This window comes from Aquarana catesbeiana, linkage group LG01, assembly GCF_042186555.1.
Source record: "Aquarana catesbeiana isolate 2022-GZ linkage group LG01, ASM4218655v1, whole genome shotgun sequence".
Classification (NCBI taxonomy): Eukaryota; Metazoa; Chordata; class Amphibia; order Anura; family Ranidae; genus Aquarana; species Aquarana catesbeiana.
Genome location: NC_133324.1, coordinates 583,850,456 through 583,876,487, shown reverse-complemented (window position 1 = coordinate 583,876,487; position 26,032 = coordinate 583,850,456). Strand labels below are relative to the sequence as shown.

Genomic DNA, 26,032 nt, shown 5'->3' with positions numbered 1-26,032 from the left:
TGTTTACACACACAGATCCCATTTCTCGCTCTGTCATGAGTGATTTCGGGTGCCCGGCAGTCAGTGCATTGGCACTGGGGACGCAGGGCGCCTGCTGTGTCATCTTAAAGGAGCGACGTACAGCTACAGGCGATTTGCCCAGCCGAGCCAACCTGCCGCAGTATAACTGCGGTGACTGGTCGGCTAGTGATTAATCGTGTCATCCCTGAATCAGCGATTTCACAACAATTTACACCTTCATCCATATCAATCGAATGGTCAACACCTGTAATGGCACTAATGGATGGGATTAGAACAGGTTGCTTCCACAGCTTTTACACCATCCCATCCAACACCAATTATGACAAATTCCGTGATGATTGGTTTAAGGTCACTGTAATAGCACTGTATGTCTGTAAAAGCTGGATTATGTTCTTGACACTCATTAGAACTACAAAAATGGCTTGGATAATGTACAAAAGGTCTTCAACATTACAGCACAAGTCAGTTTGAATGTGACTAACTACTGATTGATATACCGTAACCTGGATAGATGAGAAGCTTCACAGACATATCCCTAAGCCAACATCTAAGTCCAGGAATCAAATGCTGACCTTGGATAATGCCTGAATATAGACGGCTTCATCCCTCTGGAGAAAAAGACAGAATAAGGCATTGCCAAGGGAAGAACTGTGATCTCTCTGTAAGGTAATAAATAACTGGAAGTGTTACACTTACAGTATAGATTACTAAGCCCTGGAGGAATCACCCTTTGCAGAGTGCATCTGCACTTGCAAAGTGCACAGTCTATTTGCCTTTAGTAAATTAACCCCTGGGTTTTTACTTGGTCTGAACTAAAGGCACAAACATTTTTATTCAGATATATTCTATAATAGCCAAAAAGAATAGAAATCCACTTTGTGTGTACCTAAAGCTTTTGCAAACATTGTAAAAGTAGTGGTGACATCATCAATGTACTGTGCATAACCTGTGCATAGAAAAGAGCTGAGGGTGGAACTCAACAGACCCACCCACTACAGGCTGCCTACAGACAACTACCTTAAGGGGGTGGATACAAGACCAGTCACCCTGCAAAGTAGAGAGAGCAACAGTGACTGGTCTTAATACAGGAAGCTCATGCACAAAGGCAAATGTTCACACTGGATTACTGCACAAATCTGGAAGAAATACACAAAATACACCAAGATTCAGATAACATGGCTTTTATATTTAGACAATATTTGCTTATCCTGGAGGTCAACTTAAAATTTGGTCTGTTGAATACAGATCATGCAGACTTTAAGAGAGGAGAAAACATTTATACTCACTTAGATGAATGGAACATCAATCCAATGCTGCGTCTGTCCCCCGCCATCTCTGCACTGAGAACGGACCGATCAAAGACCGCTGATCGCTCAGCATTCTGTGAGCAGAGAGCTGTGACTGTCAGTCTCCAGCTCTCTGCTCTGCTCCTCCAGTGCTCACTGTAGTGCTGGGCTATGGAGGGGGCAGGAGGGGGCTGGCTCACTCTCTCAGTGGATAGTGGAGAGGCTGAGCCAGCTGTTGGTTCAGGCTTCTGGTAGCATCCCGACCATATGGCCAGGACCTTTTCAGAGCCTGCACTGGCTCTGTGACATCAGTCAACAGTGGGCTTTAGCCCGTTGTTGACTGAAAACGGATCACAGGAGTGCAGAACGAACTGCACTGTGATCCATAAGAGTAGTATAGCCAAAATAGCTTTGGCTATACTTCTCCTTCAAGTTATTCATTTATAATGCTTATTAGAATATTTCCTCTAAACTGTTACCAAAATGTTGACATCTCTTACAGTATACCATTTCCATGTACCCTTGACAGAAATTGCCAACTGATTTTGGGAGATCCAACTTGGCTCTAGTGTACTGATGATGTAAAAGTCTTTTCTGATATTTGGTGTAGAATGCTTTTACAGCTGACCATTACTTAGCAAACAATTTCACTTTAAAGACTCTTTCACAAATCTCCCTTACTATATCAAAAGGATTACTATCTAATTTAATTTTCTCTTACTAATTAGTTTCAGTTAAAAATTTATGATAGCTCATTTTTCAACTTGTCTAGAGGATGAACACCCAAATAAAACCTATGTATAATTAGATTATAAAAGCCTGGGCACATGGTGTTTCTGAATAAAACAGTAAGCCTGGTTCTCATATACTTTGGTCCGCTTCCAGTCCAGACTAAGCGCATGCTGTACTTTACTTATATTTTCCACAAAGCCCCATTTTATGGCTCTCCAGTGCTGCTTAGCGTGAGAGTCCGTGTCTCTGCCAGTTTCGCCAGTGTGGGCGCAGTTACAGCCCATGAAGGGAGCTTAGCAAAATGGATAAAAAGAAGTATGTTTTCTCTTTGTATTGGAATTGTATCCATGGACTTTTACAGTTAGGGAAAATATCTAATGTGGTGGCTTTCTGAGCAATTGCTTCAAGTAAAATACATTGGATAGAAATTATAAAGGTTATGTTGGTAAATTTACTAATAACGTGCAAGGATTTGCAAAAAAAATTTGTATTTGAAGTGTAACCTTAGGTAGATATAAAAGATCCCTTTAAATCCTATTATATGTTTAGTAAGCATTTTAATAGTATCTCAGTCTGTCAATAGCCTCAGTTCATAAAGGTAACACACGTTTTTCAAAAAAGCGACAGTTATTTTCAGTTCAATGAAATGTAAAATTTACAGTCACATGGCTAAATAAAGATCTTTATTCTCATGTTAAAGTGGATGTGAACTCAATCATTAAAACCTCATTTTATCATATTTAACCTGTTATTGTCATTTCAAAATTCATTTTTAACCTATTTTTTATGATGACGCTTGTTCAGCCATTTCCTGTTATAGGGTGATAATGCTTGTACCTGTCCCCTAAATGTACTGCTTCATTGTCACCCTGTCATATTCACTTGTGTGATAATAGTGAACTCTGCCTATGTAACGAGCATTGAGTAATTTATAAGCACTCGATGTTCGTTACTCAGGCAGGGTTCACTAGTATCACTCTTAAGCCTAGTACACAGAGGCTGAATGTCAGGCGACATCAGCTGGTTCAATGAAAAATGGTCAACATTCGGCCTGTGTGTGTATAGCCATTCAGGCCGGCTTCTGTCGGACGTACATGCTGGAAAACTCCCGATGAGCGCTCTCAGTCAATAGCCGGAGAGTTATGGCGGGGGGGCGCCCCCCCTATCAGAACACAACAGCTCAGCGGGGGAGATCGCTGTACTAAGGTTAGATTGTTAGTACAGCGGCTCCGACCAAAGCTGTCAGTTTTTTTTTCGTTCAAACCATAGTGTGTGCTAGGCTTGCGAATTGCCATGCAACCATTGTGGAATAATTGCATTCAGACAGCTTGTTCACTTAAGCTTTAGCAATAGAGTCCGAAAGCTGATTGTTTACTATGCAGAGCTGCACCCGATTTTGCACTCAGCTTCAGTATTAGTAAATAACTCCCTACGTGCCTGCAAAGATGCTGCATGAGATCAGCAGCATCACAATGCAACAAATTATAAAAAATGTAAAAACTCTTATTTCATAAAATACAAAAAAATGGCAGTTGTTAAAGTGTATGTAATTGCTAAATATTTGTACAGCTTTTTTAAATTGAAAATTAGTGGATATGTGAAATAGAACATATGCATTACTGATTCCATGTTGCACAGGGATATAGCATTGCATACACCTCTCTAAGGCCTCTTTCACACGGACTGTCCGTTCAGGTCCGCCTGTCAGTTTTTTAGGCGGACCTGAACGGACCCTCTATAGACATCTATGGAGCGTCGGATGTCAGTGGTGACATGTCCGCTGACATCCGACCCGATCTGATCCGATCCGAAAAAGTGTAACAGAGGAAAAACCTACTTTTCCATCCATTTTCGGATCGGGTGACGACGGACTCTACGGACCGTCATCACCCGATCCCCCATAGGGGAGAGCGGCAGTCTGACAGGTCCAAGGCTACTTTCACACTGAGGCACTTTGCAGGCGGTATATCGCTAAAAATAGTGCCTGCAAAGCGCCCTGAAAGAGCCGCTCAATTCACTCCAATGTGAAAGCCCGAGGGCTTACACACTGGAGCGGTGCGCTTGCAGGACGGTCAAAAAAGTCCTGCAAGCTGCATCTTTGCAGCGCTATAGGAGCGGTGTATTAACCGCTCCTAAAGCGCCCATTCCCATTGAAAACAATGGGGCAGCGCTGCAAACCCGCCGGCAAAGCGCCGCTGTAGTGGCGCTTTGCGGGCGGTTTTAGCCCTTTTTTGGCCGCTAGCGGGGGTTAAAACAAATACATATAGCGCCGCTTTACCGCCGGCGCACGCCCGCCGCAGTGTGAAAGTAGCCTAAAGGTATCAGCAGTACAGACTAGTGCTACAATATGACAACTAATCACCAGCAGATGGTCGAGAATAGACTGTTGAACCAGAAATAGGAAGAACCTAAGCAGTTCAGAGTGAATAGATATGATTGTAAATGGTAATTCTCTTTTATTCAGTAAAGCTGTTGCCTACCATGATTTCTTCTTAGTAGTTGCACTCCAGCATACTTTCAGTGGTTTTCTTATATGCAATTCTACCTCTTCTTACTGCATTCTGAAGGCCTATCACCTCTATGATAGGACCTAATTTACTAATGTATATGCGTGTATGAGCTTGAAACACAAACAAGCAAAATCTATGATTATTGAACTTATCATTCGTTCTTACGGTGGACAAACGTTTACAAACAAGCATTATTGAATATGTAGTTTTTTTTTCAGATAGGGTGGTTTGAATAAACTCCAGTATCTGAACATACACTCTGTGGAAAAGTGGAACGTCCCCTTTTAGGTGAAGTTACACTTTAAGGTGTATCTAAATGTAAAAGGTCTTCTTTAGTTTTGGAGTGCATGGGATCCATTGTTTTTCTGAAGAGAGGAACAGTGGGTGAGTAAACTAGGAAACTTGTGTATGCTATGGTGATAGACATCCAAGGGACATGTGGCAATCAGGACAAACTTTCCGGGGGGTAAAGGGAACTATTGGTTAGGGGAAGGAAAGATTTCCAGGAACGTGAGTGCAGAGTAGACATTTGGTGCAACTGACAGCTATTAACAGATTATTTAAAGTAAACCTATTGGCCAGCAATAAAGTAGTGACATTTTAAGTGACTTTGGGGTCAGAAGATGAAACTGTAATGACATCTGACATTCCCAGAAGTGTTGAATGCTAAACAGTCCCCTAGAGGTTGAAACACTAAAGTGTTCTTTTGTTGCAGGAACCTTCTTTTTGGATTTCACTACGTTGCTGGAAGTGTCACTTTCTGAATACATAAATACTTTTGTGTTCATAGCCTAGCCACAGGTTCACTTTACGCATAGTAAATATATGCATGTGTAAGTAAACTAATGGAAAACTGAATTGTGTTGCACTCTGAATATTGTTTCAGCCCTCTAAATATTTAGCTAAAAAAGAGGCTAGTAGTGATAAATCTTTCATATATTTAATACATTTTTCTGATTGCATATATACTCAATATACTAGAAACAGCTGTAATTGATCCACTTTTTTTTGTTGTTGAATTTTAGTGGACATATGTGTACCCATATAAAAACTTTATAAACTATCATGGTATTGGAAAACTTTGGGTAGCAATTATATAACTCCACCTGCTTTAAAGATGTTAGCCAAATGGTCATTAGAAAGATACATACGTTTTTGGGGAGGCCAGGGATCTCTTGCCAAAATAACTGAGGTGATTGGGATCCTTTAGCTGTGTCCCAGCATGGACACTTTCAGCTTTATGGTTCAGTGGTAGCTATGCCATATACCATAGACACATTGCATTTTGATGTTGTGTAAAGTTCGACCAAACCATTGTAACTGAATGAGGTTTTGATTAAACAAATTAATTCATATTTTTCTTATTTGTTTTTTTTCCCCCAGGGAACTTTGAAGATATTAATCAGCATATTTTCAATTTAACATCACTAACATCTTCGGAAAATATATTGTCAGCTACATTTCATTATTATCTTGGAGATATTTTAAACATCAGTCAGCGATGTCAACATTCATCATCTTGCTCCAGGCGTGGACACAGAAAACCTGAACTATCCATAGATTTGAAAGTGTCCAGTTTAACATCTCTTGAGAACCAAACAAGAATTTTGGGGAATTTTCTTATAAACATTTCTACAACCTACCGAGACCTTCCATCTTGGCATTGGAAGGATATCACTCAAGTCTTGCGTGAAGCCAAACAACATGGAGAGCCCCTCATTGCAATCAATATGACAGTTGATACTGCAAATAAACGAAGGAAACAGCTACTAGGTCATAAGCCTTATATCCTGGTTTATGCCAACGATTCCGCTATATCTGAGCCAGACACTGTGGTTTCCAACTTACATGGACAACGTGCTAGTATAGTTCATAAAAAACAAAGAAAGGAAGGACTTATTGATCACAGGAGTAGACGGTCAACTGATATTTTGTTGCCGCTCCAAAACAATGAGCTACCAGGAGCTGAGTACCAGTACAATGAAGATGAAGAAAGATGGGTGGAGAAGAAACCTTACAAAACTCTTCAAGTACGGCCAGCCGAAAAGGAGAAGTCAAAGAAAAAGCTAAGGAAAAGTGGACGGCAGAAAGGCCAAACACTACAGTTTGATGAACACACCCTGAAAAAAGCTAGAAGAAAGCAGTGGAATGAGCCACGGAACTGTGCTCGGCGTTATCTTAAAGTAGATTTTGCAGACATCGGCTGGAGTGAATGGATTATTTCTCCCAAATCCTTTGATGCATATTATTGCTCAGGTGCATGCCAGTTCCCAATGCCAAAGGTACTGTAAATATTTTAATAGTATTTTTTACACAGACTTTTATATCAAAATATAGTTTCACACAGTGCTGGTCAGGAACGTGCATCCCTTTTTATGAACTGTACGTCTTTTTATTTCTTAATAAAATAGCCCAGCTGTTTTATTAGGGAGCCCTCTGAAGCTGTAAATAAGTAATATTTTTATATCTGTTCTATAAGTGTAGTTGTTAAAATAGTAAGATTTAAAAACTGAAGGTTTATGTGCAGGAATTTATTGTACGGTATCCAAACATTAATGTCTCACTGTGTATTAAAGCCTGACCCTTTGTCCTCTCAAGGAGGTTCATGTTCCACTTCTTGCTTTGTTATGTCCACATTTCACACTTTTGCTAATAGCAAGCATTCCAGGTTTGTTTTGTCAGGCTTACCCAACAAAATGAAGACAGCAAACTGAAAATTAAAAAAAAACTCTCTGATGTAACTAGCAATATTGTACAAAACTATATTCATACATTCTCCTCTGTCTATAGAAATATTTAGAAGCTAGCCATTCAATATACATGTATTACAAATATTTTTTACAGTTTTTTTTAAGTGATATTAAAAGTTTGCTTCTTTTTGTTTTTAAATAACAAACATGTCATACTTAGCTGCTATGTGTAATGGTTTTGCAAAGATTAGCCCTGATCCTCTTTTTCTTGGGTCCCCCACCGGCACTTCTGGCTCCTCCCCCTTGACCGATACCCCCAATAGCAAGCTACTTGCTCTGGGGGCTCTGATGCGTGCTCGCACTCGAGCACCGCTCTATGCATCTGTAAGACACATAGAGCCGTGGCCAGATACCCCCCTCCACTCTCTGCTCATTGGCTGTGATTGGCAGCAGTGAATGGCTCCCACTGCTGTCTCAGCTAATGAGGAGAGAGAAACCTAGGACAGCTGAAGCTCCCGTGCAGATCAATGGATTGTGGGTTCAGGTGAGTATTGGGGGGGGGGGGGTCTATGGGGGGAGCAGCACACAGAAGTTTTTTACCTTCTTGCATAGAATGAATGAAGGCAAAAAAAAATCAGCCTTTACAACTACTTTAAATATTTCCAGTCCTTCTAATCTTCTTTATAAGAAACATGGAGCTTCCATTGCTGTTTTTTTTTTCTAAAAAAAGCTAGTTGAATGGCTGTCATGCAGACTCTGTTGATTCAAACCTTTGAGCAACTGATCCAAAACAAGAATGTGGGCAGAAGGGTGGATTTACTAAAGACAAAAAGACTGTGCACTTTGCAAGTGCAGTTGTACTCATTTTCCACACAGCTTAGAAAATGTGGAAAAGTTCTGCTGATTTCCATCTTTCAATCATGTACAAGCAAAAAAATAGTTTTTTTCTAACACCTTCCCGTCCGGCTTATAGCAGTTTGACGGCCGGCTGGGTGCTTTACCATCCTGACTGGACATTGTCCTTCTTAACACGCCGCTCATGTGCACCCCGGGGGTGCGTAGCAGGGTCATCGGTGATAAGCTGTGTGCCTTGGACACAGCACATCATGGATCAGAGTAAAGAGCCGATGATGTAGTCTCTTTACCATGTGATCAGCGTTCTCCAATCAGTTATCGGCATTTCCTTTCCTCAGCACTGTCAGTGTCTGAGGAAAGGAAAGCTGATAACGGCTTTACAGTTACAGGGAACATTTACACTGATAATCAGTGCCCTGATAATCAATGCAACCCCATCAGTGCCCATCAGTGCAGCATATCAATGTCCATCAGTGAAGCATATCAGTGCCCATCAGTGCTGTCTTACAGTGCTGCTTATCAGTGCCCATCAGTGCTGCTTATCAGTGCCCATCAGTACCGCCTCATCAGTGCACATCCGTGCAGCCTTATCAGTTCACATCAGTACAGCCTCATCAGTGCCCATCAATGCATCTTTTCAGTGCCCATCAGTGCAGCCTCATCAGTGCACATCAGTGAAAAAGAATAATGACATATTTGCAAAATTGTATAACAGAAATGAAGAAAACTTTTTTTTTCAAAACGTCTTTTTTCATTTGTTTAGCAAAAAATAAAAAACCCAGTGGTGATTAAATACACCAAAAGAAAGCTCTATCTGTCTCAAAAAAATGCTAAAAAATTTCATATGGGTACAGTGTCGCATGACCATGCAATTGTCATTTAAAGTGCGACAACGCTGAAAGCTAAAAATTGGCCTGGGCAGGAAGGGGGTGAAAGTGCCCTGTATTAAAGTGCTTAATTTTCCTTGCACCTGATTGGGTATTTACTTATTTTTTAACAAGCCATAAATAAGATTTAAAATAGACTGCAATTAATTCTTAAATTTAATATCAGAGGTCATTTAGGTTTTTCTCTCAGGTAGCTCAGCTCACACTGCACCCCCCCCCCCATTCCTCCCAGAGCACCTGCTGTGTGTTTACATTAGAGATCGGAAGGCTGAAAGTCTGCCCAGTCCCAGGGAGAAGCTAAACTGTTGAGAGAACAACTACAGTGCTTCTACTGTGAACAAAAGAATGAATTACTTCACAGTGCATGCAGCTACAGATATCAGAGAGGACTTGTTTTAAAGGAAACTCCAGGACTTCAGTCACTTTTTAAAACGTGCCAGCGTTTAATGGGTTAAATCCAGTGTGATGTATTTAATTTACCGTTTAACCACTTGCCGCCCGCCATATAGGAATATGACGTTGACAAAATGGTTGCAATATCCTGACCGGAAATCACATGACGTCACCAGGATATCAAGCCGCTGCGTGTCCCCGGGGGTGCGCATCGCGGCGATCGTTGTTGCGGTGTGTCAGTCTGACACACCACAACTCCAATCTAGGTAAAGAGTCTCTGACAGAGACTCTTTACCATGTGATCAGCCATGTCCAGTCACGGCTGAACACGATGTAAACAGGAAGAGTCGTTGATCGGCTTTTCCTCACTCGCGTCTGACAGACACGAGTAGAGTAGAGCCGATCAGCTGCTCTCCTGACAGGGGGGGGGGGTCTGTGCTGATTGTTTATTAGTGCAGCCCCCCTCGCATGCCCACCCAGGACCACCAGGATGTTGTGAACAAGGCCATCATAGCTGAAACACATTAACATCTGCTGTATATATTCATCATTTATGGAGTTATACAAAATGTTGACTTATTAAAGAGGATGTATGGAGTTGTGGACTGTCTTGTCTTCTACCATACCCACCACTATCCATTCAAAGAAGGCTGTGCATTTTGTGAATCGAATCACATAATACATGGCACTCCATAAATGGGCAAGATCAGAGGAGGCCTTCCTGAAACTCTACAGCTGCAGGATCTGAGACCCTGAGGTTCAGCATAGAAATGTTGGTGTATAGTGATAGCTGTACTCCCATTTCTTCTGTGAGCTGAATAGCTGGTTGTTAAGAATATGTAAATACTTGACTTTCTATAACCAGGGCATAGGTTTACATTAAGCTAGCTTGCAAGGATAACATTTCAGGAAACAGTAACTGGGGGCAGAGGTTTTCCCTCCTGAGCTGACCAATGTAAAGCAAATATGTATAGAGGAAAACACATGTAAAAAAAAATTCTAAGCTAGTACTGCAGCCACCATAACATGCCTACAATCACATTAAAAGCATGCTTTGTATGTGACAGCACTGGGCCAATCTGTATTGTCACAACTATAACCCTGTATAAGCAAATAATCTGTTGACTTGTAGCTTACACAAGGCTTTCCTTTTATTACTGGTGGCTGAATGGAGCGGGTAGGGAAAGGAATTTAAGTGTATGTGCCTGTGGAGGTCTGAATTTAATTTAATCTATTGATTGAGTTAGTACAGATCCACAGATTCAGATTATTTTCAGAAGTGTAGTTGTGATCCAGTATTAAGGTTTTATTTATAGCGTTTTTTTGTTGTTTCAAAAAGAGAAATCAATCCTTATAATTAGGTAACTTGAACCTTCAATAATGTTTTTATAGTTTAACAATTTTTATTGGGTTTTAAAGAAAAAAAATACAAGCATGTGCCTTCTATATGGTATAACAGAGTGTGAATACAGAACTTCATGCAAAGGTATTGCGCAGATACTGAAATGTGCCAAATCAAACATCATTTGTTCAGTTTTGTAGCACCATGTATGGCCATCATTAAAGTGATTTACTCTCACTTTCTGTTGTGCCCATGGATAGTAAAAAGAAACTGACAGGGGTGTTAACACTTCCACAATCCACCCGAAATTAAAACAGTTTTATCTTTACATATACTTAAATGCTAAGAGAGGTACTTTAAATATGCAGAATGAGATGGAATGAAATCAACATTGCAGGTGCTAAGTTAGGAAAAGGAGAGAAGAAGGATCAAAATGTGTGAGCTAAAAAGCCAAGGTGGTGGTAGAGATCTGGAAGTACAGACTGGGGTGGAAAATGAAGTTGTAACTGGTGTTGTCAATCTTTAAACAGACCCTATCAGATGAGAAAAGATAAAGAACACTTTTTGGAGGTATTAAGAGCAAGCACCCAGAGTTGTACAAACATGTAGCAGCCTCCAAATCCTTCCTTTCATGGTCGAGTCTAGGGCTATTCTGGCAGGCAAGGCTTCCGTACATCTTAAAGGTTCCTAAAGTTTCCCAGCCTTTTCTGTCTCCTGCAAATTTCTCCTGGCAGGTGAGGCTGCCCATAGTGAAGAAACAATACGAATATGCTGGGTGAGGCTGAGTGGCAAGAAAGAGTTGGAACTTGTCAGTGTCAGAATGAAATGAAATGAAATTCAGCCATTGCAAGAAGGCTTTGAAAGCTGCCATAAATATGCAGTACTACCCTATGCGATCTGCTGGGAGTATCAGGTAAAAGTTAATGACGCCCCCAAATTAGTTTGCATATCGCAGTGTGATCTGCAAACTCAGACAGGAATTGGATCGCATGGGTGTGAACACCCATGCGATCCCATTCTGCTGCGGACAAAAAAAGGTTCTTTGCAAGTTTGATGCGAATTCAGCTATACGATCTTTATGGCTGAAATTGCATCGCACATAGATCGCATGTGATTTTCACTGCAGTGCGGTGCGAATCACATCCAATCTCTGACATCGCACCAGTGTGAACCAGCCCTTACAGCATTGAGTACAGAGCAGTAAAACAAAAATGGAACATTTTTCAATTGAGTGCAGTAATTTACTCGCATATGCTTGTTTATTCGTCTATAAGCATGTTTATGCGAGTATAAATTAGTATAATACAATACTGGCAATGAAGAAGAATTGTACTCCTCTATTCATTTACGCACCATTACGCACCTATACTTAACATCACTCAGGTCTTTGCACACAGTTTTTGGCCCCTTGCACACGGGTGTCACTAATTCCTGAGTAAACATAAGTAAATTATGCTGCCAGTGTGCAAGGGGCCTCCCGTTTGGTAAGTACCAATACACTAAATGTTTTTTTTATTATTGTTTTTAATATTTTTTATTATACCGGATTTATATAGCGCCAATAGTTTGTGCAGCACTTTACAATATGAGGTCAGACAGTACAGTTACATAACAACTATATAGTAGAGGAATCAGAGGGTCCTGTTTGTTTTTGGGTTTAATACAACTATGTATTAAACCCAAAAACAACCTGTTGGCAGGTTCTATTTAAAGATCAACTGCAGCAATTTTTTTTTTTTTTTTTTTGTGCAAATGTTCAAAAATTAGTCCATGTCGGGTTTTTTGCTGCCTGTGTCCCATTGGTAAGATTTCCCCTCACTTTCACTAATGCCCCATACACACGGTCGGACTTTGTTCGGACATTCCAACAACAAAATCCATGGATTTTTTCCGATGGATGTTGGCTCAAACTTGTCTTGCATACACACGGTCACACAAAGTTGTCGGAAAATCCGATCGTTCTAAACGCGGTGACGTAAAACACGTACGTCGGGACTATAAACGGGGCAGTGGCCAATAGCTTTTATCTCTTTATTTATTCTGAGCATGCGTGGCACTTTGTGCGTCGGATTTGTGTACACACGCTCGGAATTTCCGACAACGGATTTTGTTGTCGGAAAATTTTATATCCTGCTCTCAAACTTTGTGTGTCGGAAAATCCGATGGAAAATGTGTGATGGAGCCCACACACGGTTGGAATTTCCGACAACAAGGTCCTATCACACATTTTCCGTCGGAAAATCCGACCGTGTGTATGGGGCATTAGGGCAGCATATGAGACAAAGTCTGTCCATTGGGTTCACAGAAAGTGATAGAGTTACAGAGAGGAAAGAAAAACCTGACGAAAATTTTAACCCCCCCACCCCACTCGAAAAACTTAAAAATAATTGGCAGGGCTAAGGCTTTAATAAAAATTCTTGGCACTCAAGCAGCGAACTGCAAGAATGCTAAGCTCTTTAAGGCCATAGGTTTCTACATTATTTTCTTCTGTAGTTGTTTGCTTGGGGTGCTATGCAAATCAGAAATTATAGTAGACTAAAAAAAAAAAAAAAATACATACCGTGTATCTGAGGCTATTTAAACCTAATCTGCTTTTATAGGGTGTGCATTTGCATTTAGCAGTGTTTATGTTACTTTGAATAGAACGGTCATTTTATATAAGCCAAGTGAGTTCAGGTCAAAATGGAAGGTTTGTATTGTATTTCTAGCTTTAATGCTTCTTCAATTTAGTTGCGGTGTTTATCTGTGGAATTGAAAGTATGAATTGGCTTTAGCTCTCATTTGTGACATGGGGCTGGGTGGAATTGGATATAGCACATGTTTTCAAAATGAAATATCAAGTTTTACAATTTACAAGCAGGGAAATTCTGGACGTGTTTGTAACATTTTCTGTAAGTTCAAGCGTTTTGGTCCACCTGTATTTTGTTGAATTCCTGGGCCTCTAGCAGATTGGATCTGTGCCTAAAGGTTAATTATAGCTGGTTGACACTGATAGCGTATCGTATTCCTCCTTTGGGTTGAAAAGTTAGTCAAATGGAAAGGTACATTTTTTTTTCTTAGTACAAGAAAAGCTAGGGTGTTTACACGTAAAACAATTGTTTTTATTAACAGCTATATACAATATAGGCTCTTGAGGACTTGTGCCCTACTATTTGTATGAAACACTCAGAAGAGAAAGGTATTGGTAATAAATCAGTGTACTGAATATATTCCTGCATCCCTTTCTATGAGTAATTTCCTTGAAATTAACTCTTTGTTAGTGAGGCGTGTCATTCAGAGCTTCTTTGAAACCAAGAGTAGAACATCACCTATTGTTTTCTTGGAAAACTGCAGTAGACCCAAACTCAGCTAACATCACCTATTGTTTTCTTGGAGGACTGCTGTAGACTCAAACTCAGCTAATGCCACCTAGTGTTTTCTTGGAGAACTGCAGTGGACCCAAACTCATTGTTTTCTTGGAGAACTGCAGTAGACCCAAACTCAGCTAATGCCATCCGTTGTTTTCTTGGAGAAATGCAGTAGACCCAAACTCAGCTAATGTCACCTATTGTTTTCTTGGAAAACTGCAGTAGACCCAAACTCAGCTATTGTCCCCTATTGTTTTCGTGGAGAATTGCAGTAGACCCAAACTCAGCTAATGCCACCCGTGGTTTTCTTGGAGAAATGCAGTAGACCCAAACTCAGCTAATGTATCCTATTGTTTTCTTAGAGGACTGCAGTAGACCCAAACTCAGCTAATGTCACCTATTGTTTTCTTGGAGGACTGCAGTAGACCCAACCTCAGCTAGCATCACCTATTGGTTTTGTGGAGAACTGCAGTGGACCCAAACTCAGCTAACATCGCCTATTGTTTTCTTGGAGAACTGCCATAGACCCAAATTCAGCTAATGTCACCTATTATTTTCTTGGAGAACTGCAGTAGACCCAAACTCAGCTAACATCACCTATTGTTTCCTTGGACACACCAAACTAAACTAATTGTACTCATGACCAGATATTTGCAGCAAGCAAGAACAGCATCAATGAGTGTTAGGCTGTGTATGCTTTAAAATTGAGCTCCATTATTGCAGTTTGATAGAATGGGGAGGAATACAAGTTTATTGCCATTTGTGTCATTATTTGAAAACTTCATCTTACTAGACTGCCCTTGCACCACCTGTCACCATGATAGGAATCAAGAGGGGACATAAAGTTCAGTAACTTAACAGAGGGTTGTGACTTTTCCCAGCTGAATCCTTTTGCAGCATTGTCATCAACTGAACATTAACAGAGATGGGGATTAAAGTTGTAGTGGATCTCATTGATACAGTAATTTTAAACAAATGTAGGAAGGTTTAGTACTTAATAATTGCTGCTCCATTATTTCTAAAAATATAGTACGGAATTAGGCCAGTATATCCATTTATCCACTGGGTCCCACTGATAAGAGCTATCATTTACAATCAGTATGAAGTCATGTTTTGTAGCAGACACCAGGGCAACAGCACTTGGGACTATCAATATAGTTTACAATGATGCCAAAGCCACAAACATTCACTTTAATGTGCATAAGTTCAACAGTATTTAACTTAAAGTGATTGTAAAAGCAAAAACCTTTTTCAATTAAAATAAAAAAGAGGTTTACACTTACCTGCTCAGTGCAATGGTATTGTACAGAGCGGTGGCTTACCTCCTCTTCTGGGGTCCCTCCTGCTCATAGAGATGCGCTCTTGAGTCAGGCTGTGGGCCTCCATAGACACACACAACATGGCTCGGCCCTGCTGTCTCCTCTCAGGATTTGATTGACAGCTGCAGTGGCCAATGGCTACTACTGCTCTATGCAAAGCCTGTGAGACCAGTAAGAGAGGAGAGAAGAGCTACAGTTGGGCATGGCACATCGATAGAGGAGCAAGGGGGTAACAGGCAGTGCAACCGTTTTTTAACTTAATGCAGAGAATGCATTAAGGTAAAAAACCTTTAGTGTTTAGAACCACTTAAAATGTATATAGAATTATGAGTTAATTGGACATTTCACTGAAGAACTTTTCACAATTTGTGTTGTTTATATATTGGATATATTATATAAACAGTACCAATAAAATATATACATGATGAAAGCGCAGTCAGTTTTCTCCACTGTATGATGTTCCGCCACCAAATGCCAACTTAAACTGCACTTAACTAGACTTCCGCAGACCTCATTTCTATAAGGACTTAACAGCACTTGAAATAAGGCTTTTAACCTTCTCCTATCTTTTAAACTGACCAAGCTTCCATTAGGATGTTTCCATCTCTATGCAGGCAATAACTGGACATTTACTACAAGAGTCTGCCTTCATATGTAACAGATGTCTTAGGCATACAAATACAGGCAAGAGGAAAATAATATGAAAATGGGCAACAATGTTTAATCATTTAGATTTTCTTATGGATAAAAAAATGAAAATATAAGCAACTCTGCCTGCTTGGTTTTGTTCCATTAAATACTTTTTTTCAGGGCCTGTGTAATAGGGATTTATAAAACAATTATAGCAAAAGTTGAGTCAAGCGGATTGTCATGCATACTTTTAGAGGGAATGCAGACTTGCTTGCACCGAGCTTGACTATATTTAATTTAGAAATGCATAAAATAAATAGTGTTGGAAGTTGATTTCTAAAAGCAATATCTTGCAAAAATAAATAAATAAAATACATTTAATAACATTAGGCATTATGCATTTAGCTAAGATGGAAAAAAGACAATGAATGACAAATATTTTCTGGAAATCATAAGTCACCTAGGATTTTCAGAACAGGCTAGCACAGACATCATGCATTTTCTTTACTCATTCTTATATGGTCTAACACAATCAGAAATGTGTGTTACCAGCTACAGTGCCTGACTCATGTTTATGATGGTATTCATGTCTTTGGCTGGATCAGCATTTGGCATATCTTCACAGGGTCTTTAGAGACATTAAGTATCAATTAACGGTAAAAGGCTAACATTTAGTCTGAAGCAGAAAAAATGTAGATATTAGCAGAAAGGGAATAGAAAACATGAATTAATCAAATAGGGAGTATTTAGATATAATTTTATAGGGCTCATCATTTTCAAGTTAGTTGTAGAACTATGAGCACAACCAAAAATGACAGTCAATTACCTTTTTTTCTCTGAGTACCCCTGTAATATAGTTGTGTTAACCTTTGATCCGGCCAATAGGTATGTTATTTTTCAACTTAAAGTGGTTGTAAAGGCAGAAGGTCATTCTATGAGTTAAGATAAAAAAAACCTGTGTGCAGCAGCTCCCCCAGTCCCCCCTAATACTTACCTGAACCCACCTCCACCCAGCGACCACCATTGGCTCCCGCTGCTGTCAATCAAAGTCAGTGGGGTTTATTTACTAAAGCTGGAGAGTGCAAAATCAGGCTCACGTCTGCATAGAAACCAATCAGCTTCCAGGTTTTATTGCCAAAGCTTAATTGAGCAAGCTGAGGTTAGAAGCTGATTGGCTACCATGCACAGCTGCACCAGATTCTGTGTGTACCAGCTTTAGTAAATCTACCCCAGTGAGTCAATGAGGAGAGAGAGAGGATGGGGCCTAGCCACGGCTCCATGGACACACAGAGCTGCAGTTGAGCTTGGGTGCCCCATAGCAAGCTGCTTGCTGTGGAGGCACTCAACAGGAGGGAGGGGCCAGGAACACCGAAGAGGGTACTGGGATGAGGAGGATCGGGCCTGCTTTGTGCAAAACCACTGCACAGAGCAGGTATGACATTTTTGTTATTTTGAAACACAAAAAAATGAGACTTTAGTATCACTTTAAAGGTGAACTAATGCCTCGTTTCCACTGAGCGGATCGGTTTGGTTCGGTTCGGTACGGTACGCTATTTTGGGTGTTTCCATTATGAAAGCGGCCCATACAACTGAACCGAACCGTTCCATTCAGGGTCCTGCTTCAGATGTGGGGCCATAGAAAATGGAACGGTTCGGTTAGGGCGGAGCTATGATACATCACACTGATTGGTGGACGTGTGACGCCATGACGGCATTTTTTTAAACCCACGTATGGCCCCTGTCGGTCCGACTTGCAGTGGAAACGCTCGTCTGAATAGGCCGGACCATACTAGGCCTTCCAAACTGTTCCGACCCGAACCGATCCGCTCGGTGGAAACGAGGCATAAAGTCACAATACTTACCTCCTCTTCTATGTCCATGAGAAGTCCCATGCCAGTATCTTCTCCCTGGCTTATTCCGGGTGCTGGTCTGCAGCCATCTTGACTCGCTGCCACATTATGATGTTTGTCATCCTGGCTGGCACACGGGGTCTGTGCCGGCAATGCAAAGTGAGCTGTGCTTGTGCAGCTCGGTGTACATGTCACAGAAGACTGCAGGCAGGCAGGTAGGTTTTATTTTTTGTAGACGTGACATTGTGTGTAATGAGACAAATAGCCTGCTTATTAATAACTATAATTTTGCCTTTAGTTCCATTTAGCAGATCAAGCTGTCCAGCAAAAGTTAGAGGGTTGAGGCAAACCATTTACCATGGACAGGGGTGCTTACAATGGTCAGCTTTTATTCATATAGTTAAATACTTTACCCCAAAAGGATAAAAAGAATGGTTTCTGTAACTGCTTTAAAAGATTGTGGAGGTTTAACTATAATTCGTTTGTCACTTATGTAAAGACTATCAAAATCTATGAATTCATCTAACACTACCCTCTGCACAGGTTGACAATGTTGCTGTCGAAGAATGGCTATGTTGCTCCTTCATAGATACAGTAGTGGAGTGAGTTTAGCTACCCTAAGACAGGAATTGTGTTTCTGGCCACATCACTGGGTAATAATAAAGGGAAAAAAAGCCTAAAAAAGAAAATGAATGCAGCCACCAAATCGGAGGATTGGTAAGCTGCAGTGTATTACATTTTTGTCTTCGTGTTTATATACACTTTTAGGAGACTAATGTCCACTTAAGGCGCAACTAAACCTTCCTATCCTTTTCATCCAAGGAAGTTGCCATCTTAGCCTTTGTTCTGATCTGATCTGCAACGGTCATGGTGCTGCACATGTTGATTGGTTATGACACCAGTCATTTGGAGGCTTCACTCATTTGGTCAGTTTTTATGCATGTTGACATCAGTTTTCATGCACATCAGTTATGTGCCCTATTCACACCAATGTTGATTTCATGTCAGTTTTTTCCTGTGCAGAAAATTGCAAACACATTGCAGATTCCTGCACAGAAAAAATATACATGGTGTGGTGTGAACAGGGCAGATAGAGAACCATTGTTTTTTTTTTTTAACCCTTGCAGAACGTGTGCATAAAAACTGACATCTCTACACCATGGTGTGAACAAGGCCTTACATTGATGGGTTTAGTTCCTCTTCAAACAGTTGTAGTAAAACAAGTTATTTCAACAATCAACATTCTAGATTTCTGATCACATAGGAGATTTCAAATAAAGAAATTGACTAGAGTGTAATCAACAACAAAATGGTAAAATACATTTTGTTTGAGGTATTTTTTAAATAGTCTTCCCACAAAAAAGACAGGGGGAACATGTCAATGCATAAGATACAGCATAAATTTTATAAATACAGACCCAGAAAGTGACAGTCTCATACAATATCAGACAGATATCTAAAAAAAAAGCTTTGTAACCAACTAGGGCAGCACAGTGGCTAAGTGATTAGCACTTTCAGCCTGGCAGCACTAGGGTTGTTTGTTCAAATCCCAACCACGACACTGCCTGCCTTGAGTTTGCATGTTCTCCCTGTGCCTGCATGGATTTCCTCTGTGTACTCCGGTTTCCTCCGTGTACTCCAGTTTCCTCCCACACTCCAATGACATGCTGGTAGGTTAATTGGATTCTGTCTAAATTGGCCCTAGAATGTGTATGAATGTGAGGTAGGCACCTTAGATTGCAAGCTCTTTGAGGGCAGGGACTGATGTGAATGTACAATATATATATGTGTAAAGCACTGCGTAAATTGACAGCACCATATAATTCATTGTATTCATTCCTTCATATTCATTGTAAAATTCCCAAGAAAACAAAGTAACCCAAGGGTTTTGTAAGGGGTAGGTAATGTCTTCTAAGCAAAAACCTGAGCAGTTTGAAGTTTGAGATAAAATAAGCTTGTTATTAAATTTAAAAGCCAAACTATTTTGCAAAGGACATCCATAAACGCAAGGCAGTAATAGAGTCACTGTGCAGGATATCCATGTGGTACATCATTTTCAAATCTAGAGTTCTGACTGCGAAAAAGCCTAATTTAAAGACCATAAAGCTCTGAAAATTAACCATGTACAGTAGATACCAAGTGTAGATTATACAAATGCTTAGTTGGTATAACAGATGTAATTGCTATATTAAATACTGATGTATACATGAAAAGTAGTGTAACTTATGATTTATTCTTCTAGCATGTAGAATTCAACAAGAAAAATACAGAAAATGTATTCAGTAGAAGCATACTAAGGGAACCATTTAAAGCAGAACTAAAGAAATTGTAAAGGCAGAAGGTTTTTTTATCTTAATGCAATCTATGCATTAGGATAAAAAAACCTTCTGTGTGCAGCAGCCTCCTTCAGTCCTCATAATACTTACATGATAACGTCTTTATCCAGTAATGTTGCAAGAGTGTTTAAGCTGCCTGGGACTCCCCTCCTCATTGGCTGAGACAGCAGCACGACGCGATTGGCTCTCAGTGCTGTCAATCAAAATCATTCAGCCAATCAGGAGAGAGAGGGCGTCAGGCGGGGCCGAATCCTGATTCCATGTCTAAATGGACACAGGAAGCTGTGACTCGGCTCGGGTGCCCTCTTTGGGTTGTGATGAAGTGACTCCTGTGCGCTTGCAAGTGCATAATTCAAGCAGCTAAATAGAATGACCCTGGAAGGAAGAAGATAAACGTGCCCGAAACCAGCAAGAGCGCTGACACTGCAGTGCTGGAGGGCTTTGTTTGACGGGTGCGGTGCACACTAGCACATTATTGCATAAACCTCCTCGGGGTCCATTAAAATTAATTACCTGAGTTTAATTCTGCTTAGAGAAACATATCCTAGATTGCTTGGGTCTTAGTGTAGATTGTAGTCATAATGATGAGTGATCATATATATTAGTAATAAGTTGATTGGACTGTGCTATGAATAATTAGAAATCTGTGCATGGAAGATATTTTAGACCTTCACTCCACAGTCTGATAATTATAATAGAACAGAAAATGTGTAATGTCATATTTTCTCTATTTGTCTAGGGGAGAGGGAAAGGGAGATATATTTACTTAGACCCCTTTCACACTGGGGCACTTTGCAGGCGCTACAGCACTAAAATTAGCGCCTGCAAAGCGCCCTGAAAGAGCTGCTGCTGTGTCTCCAATGTGAAAGCCCCGAGGGCTTTCACACTGGAGCGGTGCACTGGCAGGACGGTAAAAAAAATCCTGCTAGCAGCATCTTTGGAGCAGTGAACGAGCGGTGTGTATACCGCTCCTACACCGCTCCTGCCCATTGAAATGAATGGGGCAGCGCAGCTATACCGCCGGCAAAGCGCTGCTGCAGCAGCGCTTTGCGGTGGTTTTATCTCTTTCTCAGCCGCTAGCAGGGGGGTAAAACCCCCCTGCTAGCGGCCTAATACTGCCGCTAAAACGACGGTAAAGAGGTGCTAAAAATAGCGTTGTTTTACTGCCGACACCCGCACCGCCCCAGTGTGAAAGGGGCCTAAAGGCTCAAGGTTTTTTACCTTAATGCCCCCTCTCACTTCTCTTTGGCTTACTGGTTGTGATTGACAGCAGCGGGATAGTGGTTCCTGCTGCTGTCTCAGCCAATAAGGAGGGAGAGACCCTGGAGGGCCGAGACTCTTGTGCACATCGCAGTGAGGCTCAGGGGGAACAGGGGGGGGGGGGGGGCTGCTGCACATAGAAGGGTTTTTACTTTCATGCATAGAAAGGTAAAAGTTAGAAGAAATGCCTGTCTAAGTTATACAAATTCTTAGTATATCATTGCTTTCATTTTTTTTCAGTCATTGAAGCCATCCAACCATGCCACCATCCAGAGCATCGTACGCGCTGTAGGTGTGGTACCCGGCATTCCCGAGCCATGTTGCGTCCCAGAAAAGATGTCGTCTCTCAGCATTCTGTTCTTTGATGAAAACAAGAACGTCGTGCTTAAGGTTTATCCCAACATGACAGTGGAGTCCTGTGCCTGCAGATAACAGTTCAAGCCTTCAAAGCTGTTTGTAGCAAACTTCATATTTGCACTTTCAGTAAAACTGTTTCCGGAAATGTTACAGCCTAACAGAGAGCAATGCAAAAAAAAGGAAAAAGAAAAAAAAAAAACAAAGTATATATTATATAAACACTGGGCAATGGATGTCTGCTGTGTTCAATTCATGCTGGACTTGAGTCAGTGAACTCACAGAAAACTGACACACAGCACACAAGAAGATAAGCTCCTGAATCAAATAAGCTCTAAAGAAAATAGGAGTCTACTTTTTTCAAAGACACATTTATTTTTGTACCGGAAAAAAAAAAGACTAGACATTTGAACAGCTGAGGCTGTAATGTGCCTTCAGACTATCAGCATTCACCTGCCTATGGTGTTCTTTTGCTATATATACAGTCCTTACATTTCTTGCGTCTGTTACACACATCTGTTAGCATTGAATGGACAGGAAGTTAAATATTTGATGCTTGGAAGTACTGAAGGAGTATTGCGTGTTCCTCACCACATCATAGCATGTATAAATAGTCTGAAGACATACATCATGGAAAGTGGTTTGTGACAGCAAGTTTGTGTAACATAATTAGAAGTTTTATTGATTTTTCTGTGTTTTTTTTTTTTAACCAGCACTTTTTAATAGTGTAAACAAAAGGTATAATGGACATGAAAGATTATAAATACAATTGTGTAAAATAAACAATATTTAATTTTGTTATACAGTACCACACAAATAAATCTGCCTGATGCTACTTTACAAGAATATATTGTCATAGGTATGGCGACTGGTTTACCCTAAAGAGGCTGTGAAAATGAATATTAGGTTTGTGATAATTTAGGAAATGGATATCAATCATTGATGATCATTTGTTAAATGTAAAGCAATGATAACTCAAGAAAAAAAAATACTGCAGCAGAAAAATGTTCCTTCTGTTTGTAGAAGGAAAATAATGTGTGAATTCTCATAGTCTTCCAGACTGGCTTTTAATGGATGCACCAACACATGAACAAAGGTTAATCAACCTGTTATTTCAGCTACATCCACATTTTCTGTAACAAGCAGCTGAATTTTTGAGCACAAAAGTGTTTAAAGCAGAATTAAACCCATTGATTTAACGGTTTAATGATAACTGTCATTGTTGGTTGTGCTTTCAACCAAACTGTCAAACCATCAAATGGCTGGGGTCATAACTGATCACATGTGCAGCACCATGGCAGTTGAAGATCAAACAGGGGCTAAGATGGCAACTTCCTTGGCTAAAACAATAGGGGGGTTTAGTTCCGCTTTAAGCCCTATGCTCCCGCATAGTACTATATACTATTAAGTCAATTCTGCTTTTAAATACCAGATCCTCTGCTGTCCAATGGATTTCAAAAAGGGAGTGGGGTTTAGCACACTTGGGGTTTATTCGCAATGTGGACTTGGGCCTTTTGAAGAGTAATGAGTATATTTCAATGTTTTATGCCAGATCAAGTTTGCATTAACCGCTTGCCGACCGCCGCACTAACATTTATGTCGGCAGAATGGCACGGACAGGCAAATGAGCGTACAGGTATGTCCCTTTAAATTTGCCACCGCGTGGTCGTGTGTGCGCCGCCGCGGGTGCGCGCGACCCTGGCGCAAGCTCAGTGAGTGTGATCGTGGGTCCCGCTGACTTGATGTCCGTGGCGATACCCGCGATCATCTCACGGAGAGGAAGAACGGGGAAATGCTGATGTAAACAAGCATTTCCCCATTCTGCCTAGTGACACTGACACTGATCACAGCTCCCTGTGATCGGGAGTGGTGATCAGTGTCATGTCACATGTAGCCCAACCCCCCACAGTTAGAATCACTCCCTAGGACACATTTAACCCCTACAGCGCTCCCTAGTGGTTAACCCCTTCATTGCCAGTCACATTTTCACAGTAATCAGTGCATTTTTTATCTACTGATCACTGTATAAATGTGAATGGTCCCAAAATAGCGCCAAAAGTGTCCGATGTGTCCGCCATAATGTCGCAGTCACGATAAAAAACGCAGATCGCCGCCATTTCTAATTTAAAAAAATAAAAATAAAAATGCCATAAAACTATCCCCTATTTTGTAGATGCTATAACTTTTGCGCAAACCAATCAATAAATGCTTATTGCAATTTTTTTTTTTTTTTACCAAAAATATGTAGAAGAATACGTATCAGCCTAAACTGAGGAAAAAAAATGTTTTTGTATATATTTTTTGGTGATATTATACCAAAAAGTAAAAAATATTGCGTTTTTTCAAAATTGTCGCTCTTTTTTTGTTTATAGCGCAAAAAATAAAAACCGCAGAGGTGATCAAATACCACCAAAAGAAAGGTCTATTTGTGGGAAAAAAAGGACGTCAATTTTGTTTGGGAGCCACGTCGCACGACCATGCAATTGTCAGTTAAAGCAACGCAGTGCCGAATCGCAAAAAACGCTCTGGTCTTTGGGCAGCCAAATGGTCCGGGGCTGAAGTGGTTAAAGTACACCGCCAGGCAGATAACTAAATATAGAGTTAAACCTCTAATGCCGCGTACACACAATCAGACTTTATGGCATACTTGGTCCGACGTACCGGATTTCGTCGGACAATTCAATCGTGTGTGGGCTCCAGCGGACTTTGTTTTCTCAAACATTTGACGGACTTAGATTTGAAACATGTTTCAAATCTGTCCGAGGGACTCGAGTCCGGTCGAAAAGTCCGCTCGTCTGTATGCTATTCCGACGAACAAAAAAACGACGCTAGGGCAGCTATTGGCTACTGGCTATGAACTTTGTTTTAGTCCGGTCGTACGTCATCACGTATGAATCCGTCGGACTTTGGTTGATCGTGTGTAGGCAAGTCCGTTCATTGGGAAAGTCCGCCGGGCAAGTATGCCGTAAAGTCCGGTCGTGTGTACGCGGCATTACATGTTTTAACTGTTCAAAGCTTTGTTATTCTGTGCAGCTAGTCTTGTGATTTATTTTCCATTCTACAGTGACCCAGGAAGATCACTCTGACACTTCATGGTTCAATTTACTGCTTTATTGTATAGTAAACAGGCTACAGACAGGTAATAGCCATGCCCCGTTGACCTGAAAGGATGAGCAAAGTCAAGGGGTCAGTACTTCTTATGCCCCGTACACACGATCGGACATTGATCGGACATTCCAACAACAAAATCCATGGATTTTTTCTGACGGATGTTGGCTCAAACTTGTCTTGCATACACATGGTCACACAAAATTGTCAGAAAATCCGATCATTCTGAACGTGGTGACGTAAAACACGTACGTCGGGACTATAAACGGGGCAGTAGCCAATAGCTTTTGTCTCTTAATTTATTCTGAGCATGTGTGGCACTTTGTGCGTCAGATTTGTGTACACACGATCGGAATTTCGGACAATGGATTTTGTTGTCGAAAAATCAGAAATTGTGTCAGAAATTCCTATGGAAAATGTGTGATGGAGCCTACACACGGTTGGAATTTCCGACAACAAGGTCCTATCACACATTTTCCGTTGGAAAATCCGACCGTCTGTACAGGGCATAAGAAGTAGAATTCCAGGCTAAACCTACCTAGACTTAAAAATGCTCCCTTCCCTCTCCTAACACCTATGATGACTAACCTGTGTAAGAAAGATTTGTATACTTTTTGTATTTGTCACTTGATACAGCTCCCCTGTACTGTGCTGTGCCAGTCAACGGCAGAGGAGAAGAGGGAGCACTGACAGCATTTCGGCCATAGGAGTCTATGGATGAAGTCACCGCTTCCAGGCATTCCCAGCTGTTGTCGAGTGCTCTATTCTCTCCTCCCCAGCTGCAGTTGGCCAACAGAGGGGATCATGTGACCGAACATGAGCAAGCTGAAAATAGGTAATTATATGCATCTTTCTTATATAGGTTAGGCAGCATAGGTGTTAGGAGTTAGGAGGGAGCATTTTTAAGACTAGTTAGGTTTAGCTTGGAATTCTACTTTATAGAATGAAAAGATACTTTCTTATTGCAATGGAACCCCTATTACAGTGGTTAATACCTCCAAAATATTTCTTTGTATTTAATTAAAAATAACATACATGATGCAGTCTGTCATTAGCAATGTAGCGGAACTAATCCCATCAATTCAACTGCTTCCCAAAACAGTTGCATTTAA

General features: G+C 40.8%; 1 protein-coding gene across 1 annotated transcript in view; it reads left to right on the top strand.

Annotated features, from left to right (window-relative positions):
• BMP3 (bone morphogenetic protein 3) overlaps positions 1–22,214 on the top strand; it is a 70,553-nt gene extending 48,339 nt beyond the window's left edge. Inside the window, exons 2-3 of the mRNA XM_073597941.1 lie at positions 5,933–6,831; positions 21,699–22,214. Of these exons, the coding sequence (XP_073454042.1) occupies positions 5,933–6,831; positions 21,699–21,890 (1,091 nt within the window). The 3' untranslated portion in view covers positions 21,891–22,214. The remainder of the gene's footprint in view (positions 1–5,932; positions 6,832–21,698) is intronic.
• Positions 22,215–26,032: the final 3,818 nt, after the last annotated feature.